At 37.8% G+C, this 6092-nt stretch overlaps 1 protein-coding gene across 1 annotated transcript; it reads right to left on the reverse strand.

Annotated features, from left to right (window-relative positions):
• Positions 1-1266: 1266 nt before the first annotated feature.
• Positions 1267-5632, reverse strand: c1qtnf5 (C1q and TNF related 5). Its single transcript, XM_051863768.1, has 3 exons — positions 5469-5632; positions 2862-3095; positions 1267-2153 (listed from the first exon to the last, which is right to left on the reverse strand). The coding sequence occupies exons 2-3, from the start codon at positions 3085-3087 to the stop codon at positions 1633-1635; spliced, it is 747 nt and encodes a 248-aa protein (XP_051719728.1). The 5' UTR covers positions 3088-3095; positions 5469-5632; the 3' UTR covers positions 1267-1632.
• Between the last annotated feature and the right edge of the window lie 460 nt (positions 5633-6092).

Here is a 6092-nt window from a genome sequence, read left to right on the forward strand (position 1 = left end):
CACTTTTTCAGATGACCAAATCTGGATTACTAGTGCTCTACAGAGCCCCTAAAGGGACATGGTGATAGAAGGAATATGGGTAAAAAAAAACATTTCAATGCTTTTGTGTTCTCTCAGAAAAGTCCCGCATAGTGTTCACCCCAGAAACTTTGTGTTCGCTCGCAAAGAACTTTTGACTGGTTCATCTCTTATGATTGTGCCAATATAGTTTACAAACAGTGATTAAAAAAAAAACAAAAAAACAAAAACAAAAAAACACTTTAAATTAAATATAGTCTTTTTGTTTGGTATTTACAGTACATTATTTTATGGCACCAAAATCTCTTTTTTTTTTACTTTACAGTAGGTTACCGAAAGGCTAAATATGTAGCCTAATGTCTACTCATTTATTTAACAGTTGAACTAATCAAGAGCAAAATAAAAAATAAAAAAATGTGCGTATGTATATTACATGATAAAATGTTGTATTTTTTGACCAGTTTTAAAGTTTTATTAAATTTTTGTTCGTGAAATCCACCCTTCTGATGGGATCAGTATAATCCAGATTTTTTAGATCAAAGATATCCCAATCTTACTAAACATTTGTGAACAACACAAACTGTTGATTTGATCCAGATCAAAACCAAGATTGGATTTTGTGATCTAATCTGATTTCAGAATCCCTTTTTCCTTTTAAACAACACATTTTCATGATTTGATCCAATCTGTTAGCCGAAATCTGATCAGATTACTTTTGAACAACTGGCCCCTGGGGTGTTTACTGGGGCACAGGCCCCTCATCAAAAAAAAAAGTGTCCCCATATTTTGATAACTGCGCAGGTTCCTATTGAGATGACTGCATTTCTCCTGTGGAATGTTGCAGTACAAAGGTAAATGTGTCTACACCTACAGTATAATACGTTCAAACACTAGAGATACGGTATAAAATTTTATGACTCCATAAAAGATAAAGGGATATTTCACAAGAATGGAGACTGGAGCTTTAACAAATCATTCTTCAGGCCAGATAATTTCCACAAATCATTTGATATAGTTAAAAAAAAACAAAGTCTTAATGATTCACACAGTCATACAGGTTTAGAACAACATGACTGAATAATTAATTACAGCATTTCCTGTTAAAGGTGCACTATTGCTTTAAATGCACACTGAAACATGAAACCACAGCTCTCCATTTCCCAGCAGTAGAAATTGCTTTTCCTTGTAACATTTACTGACAAATTAGGTAATTATGGGTTTCATATTTTATTGAAGTCATATTCCAGAGACGTGTTGGAAAGTATTTATTGTTCTTTTCACAAAATATAGACTGCCACCAGAATAAACATTTTCAGAGAAAACAGCAGGTTTTCTTCTTCAGTATTTAATTTTTTTTTATTCCATATTTCCAAAGTTTCATTAATGACTTTAAAACTTTCATTCTTTGCATGGCAACACTCAAGTCTTTTTATTCTGTATGACTAAATGTGCTTATAACTGAATCATCTGTGCAGTGCTGATCATATCTGAATCTATTGAAATGATTATAAATGAAGGCCAATCAAAAGCCTTTGTCTTATCCATGACAGTGCTTTTACAATTCATGAAACCTGCATGTAACAAACAGAAAATTAGGTGCAGTGTGCTTTAAATCTATGCAAAAACAGCAGAGTTTTTCCAGTCTGAGTACACTAGGAAACCAGTGAAAGTGCTGTCTGTCTTTGGGCTGGAGTAAAAGCCAGTGTACTCGCCCAGGGCCATCTGCACCCACACCTGATCTCCTGGAATCAAGTGCACTAGTGCTCCTCCAGACAGCGAGGCTGGTTTGGACCAGTTCCCGAAGATCTGAAAGTAGGAGGCCACGGTGTTTCCGTTCTTTATGAGGTCAAACTGCAAGCTGGAGCGGTAGACTGTGGCGTGAACGGCGAAGTAGTAAACGCCCGGCACTCTGCAGGTGAATCTTCCCGTCTCGGGATTGTAATCGCCCTGCTCATTCAGAATCACTTTGTCGAAGCGAACCGCATCCCCTACCGCCAATGGAGTCGTGCGGGCCTCAGACAGTTTGGCACTAAAAGCTGATTTGGGGGCCACCGCACACTCGCCCGGGGTTCCTCTCTCTCCTTTTTCCCCTGGATCCCCTCTGTCTCCCGTGAGGCCCCTCACGCCCGACTGACCTGCCATGAGCATCATGGAATTTTCATGATTTACTATTGACATTCAATAGAGTGCTGCAGGTATTTTTGTAGGCCAAAACCAGGAAACGATTTAGCATTTTAGCACTTCCGGTTCCATCAGTTAGTGGTTTTTTTTAAATGGGTTTTTGGTTAAATGCCTGAAATATGGTCTGTTTAAAACAAGCTCAAGATATTTTCATGTTTTATTCTACAACAGAAAATACATCAGTAATACCACCTTGTGATTTAAAAAAAAAAAAATTGACTTGAAAAAAGTTGCTAACAAGTAGCTAAATGGGACTACGGAGGTTGTGTTTATAATCATGCTCTCGCAAACAATTCTAAATCAAAATTTCATGGAAAATGTTTTTTTTTTAAATAAAGTTGAATTCATGTGACCATGGTGTAGTTAGTTTATAGCCTACGTTTAGCTTTTTACTTCTGGTGATTGTATGTAGGCTTCAAAATTCATAACAATTTTGTATATTTGTGAAGATTATCATGATGAATGAAACGTGTAAGAATCATAACCTTTTGTTGGACAAGGAGCTAAAATTCAAAAGCCAGTGGAAAAATCCTATTGGGTTTTTGTTGAGGGACCCAGGGCAATGCTAACCTTTGGTTTGGCCTATAAAAATATGTCATAACTGCAGCACTCTATGGGAGGAGAAGGTGAGAAAAACACCATTGAGGTTGGTATTTTTGTACCTGGTTCTCCTCTCTCCCCTCTTTCCCCTTTCTCTCCTGGTTGAGCATCACGGCCATCTCGTCCATCCCTGCCGGGCTGACCGGGGCTGCCGTGCAACCCAGGGGATCCTGGGATACCTGGGCTTCCTGTGCACAAACTGGGGATCTTGTTGTCTTCAAGTGAATTAGAACAATGTATTGCAATAACAAGCAGCAACGAAAGAGGCCATGTCTGCAGAGATGTCATCGCTCAGTCTGTGGAAAAAAGAACAAAATGGAAGAAAAAAAACATAGTCTCATAATCTTGTAGCTTGTTTCAAGATGATTTCAGCATCACTGAGAGTGAAAATAGACCTATGGTATGAAGTCTGCAGATAATGTGAAAAGCAGTAAAGCACAACTCTGAGAGTTGCATTATCTCACCTCTTGGTCAATAGGGTGAGCATGCCAAGGGAAATTTTATAGTACATCATAATTACTAAAGCACAAGCTCCACTGTGTAAGTGTAAAAGCAGAAAAAGAAATATAGCTTAGGAATTCATTTCTTAAAGGTGCAGTGTGTAAATTTTAGTGCCATCTAGCGGTGAGGTTGCGAACTGCAACCAAAGGCAGCTCACCCCTCCCTTTCGAAGCAAAATAGAGAAGCTACGGTGGCCGTCTGGCCGACACGAGTCAAAGAAGTCGTCGTCTGAGACAGCAGAGAGTATGTTAGCCAGTCAAGCAATGAGGTTTCTTCTTACTTCTAACAAAGAACGGTCTCTGCTTCTAATAAACCAGACTACTACTACTACTTTGTGCGTATTCAACGTAGTGACGATGCAAGCTGCCTCTAAAAACACAAACAATTTAGAAGAACAACAACATAGTGATGAAATGCACTCTGTAGAGTGTTTGTCCATTTAGAGCTTCTGTAGAAACATGCTGGTGCAAAATGATGACTTGACATGGAGGGGGGACCCGCGGTGTATGTAGATAGAAATGGCTCATTTTAAGGTAATAAAAACATAACGGTTCATTATGTAAGGTCTTTATACACCACTGAAAACAATAGTTATGTATATTATATTGCATTTCTGTCAGTAGATCCCCCCAAATTTTACACATTGCACCTTTAAAACCTACATTGACTGAAGCTTTCATGATTTAAAAATGATGCATAAGCCTGATAGCCCCAGTTCTCATTCACTTGCATTCATATTGAAAAGAGTGGCCAGGAAATTCTTACAGAAGAAAGGAAGACGAAAGGGTTTGGGTCATTTTTGGGTGAACTATCCCTTTAATAACTGTCTCCAGTTATGCTACTTTGTCAGCTGTTTTTCCTAAAAAAAAGAAAAAAAGAAAAAAAGAAAAAAAAAAAAAAGGAAAAAAAAGCTCAGCGTCATCTACAGTACTGAGGGGTTTAAAACTTGTTTGTAGTTAGTTGGTGAATAACAAAAATGCAGAATGTGCTAATCACATAATAAATTTTACTGTCTACCATCTCTCATTGATGAGGTGCTGAAGCCAGTCAATATCAATATAATCAGGCTGCAAACACACACTGTCTCTACAGGAGTAAGTATTCATGGGCTTGTCAGCTCTCGTAATCCTGTCTGGAACGAAGCATTTCCAAGATTTTATGTCTTGCCGTAAATCAGCAGGTTTCTATTCAAGTCTACTGACTGTCAAACAGCTGTTTCTTATGAAAGTTCAAAAACTGCTGATGATTCACACTGAGAAATACAACCAGACCACCAAAGCATTCTTCGAAAATTCTGCAGAATCAGTTAAAGTGCTGGTATCTTTAATTTAAGAGAAACATGTGTCCTAGGACATCTGGACAGTTATCTCTCAGGACTGTTGAAAGTATTTTGGTTCTAAATGCCTTGAGCAGCTCAATCCGTGAGCCATGTTAGGACATAAGAGGAATGACTGCCAAAGAGTGCAGAACAAATACCGTCATTCCAATGTCAACTGGATGGTCTGATTTCCAAAATAAAGCATCACTCATTCTCATATGCGTCACATTCTTTATTATTGCAGCTTTGTATCGGCACAAACTTTTAACGTTGGGGCACATTTGCACAATATCAGTGCAACCTTTACACTATATTACAAATTAAACTTTGGGATGAAATATGGGATGAATTAGTTTTCTCCTTAGGTGCTTATCCTGAAACTTCAGTGCATTACAAATGGGTCTCTCAACTGGTATTAATCATAAATTTGTAGGAAGAAAAGGTCATCTCTCAGTTTTTAAATATTTGGCTTCAGAAATGTGAATTGCAGTACTCTGAATCTTTGCCAGTCTCATTAACAGGAAAAAAATGACCAAGCTGAGATCAGGATCGAGCAGTAATGATAAACAATCTTGACAAAAACAAAAGTTACATAAGAGACTGGATAATATTTTCATTTCAAGAATCAGCAGTGTTATTTCGTAATAAACAACATTATTGGTAGTCAAAGTGAAATAATAATAGTTATATCTGCATCAAAGTGTCTAAAGTGCAGACTGTCAAGGCAAAATTAAGAATTTGCCTATAAAAACAAAACAAAAAAGTTGCCTTAACACAGTATTACTGGTAGGAGTCAGATCCCTCATGACTAAACATATTTCACAATTCTGTAAAAAAAAATCAAACTTACCATTTACGATTTTTGAAGCTCCACTGGATTGACAGTCTTGAGCAGGCAAAAGAGAAACGAGCAGTGAAACTCTTTTCTTTGCTGTCCAAGGCGTCTGGGAAAAAATGAGCCCTCCTAGCCTTCAGAGGAAATGGGAAGCTATTGGATGCCAATTAGAAATAGAGAGAGGCTGGGAGATGGGGAGGGAGAAAGAGGGATCATCCAAAGTACGGAGACTAAATGTTTGTAGCTTGTCCAACTTTATAAGCATAAACATTATCTGATACAGCACAGCCTTAAAGATGGGGTTTTGGGCGCCAGTGAACAGTCTGGCGAGACCCTTGTGTATTTAATTAGTGTGGGGTTTACAAAGGAAGGTTGCCAGTTTATTGTGGCGAATTTGCGAGAAATAAACCGTTCAGGGATTACAGCTTTGTGGTCAACTTTTTTTGCTTTAAAAACACAAAGCATACTTTCTAAATAATGTCAATGATCATGTGACATGACCATTTTATGAAAACAAATCCTCTGGATTCATAGTCACCACATCAAGAGGGGAAAAACAAAACAAAAAAACAATACTTGTTGCATTTGGGGGAAAAAAAATGGTTATTTCTCAGTTTAAATGAGCAGTGAAAATCTGCA

Source organism: Ctenopharyngodon idella, chromosome 15 (assembly GCF_019924925.1).
Source record: "Ctenopharyngodon idella isolate HZGC_01 chromosome 15, HZGC01, whole genome shotgun sequence".
NCBI classification, from domain to species: Eukaryota; Metazoa; Chordata; class Actinopteri; order Cypriniformes; family Xenocyprididae; genus Ctenopharyngodon; species Ctenopharyngodon idella.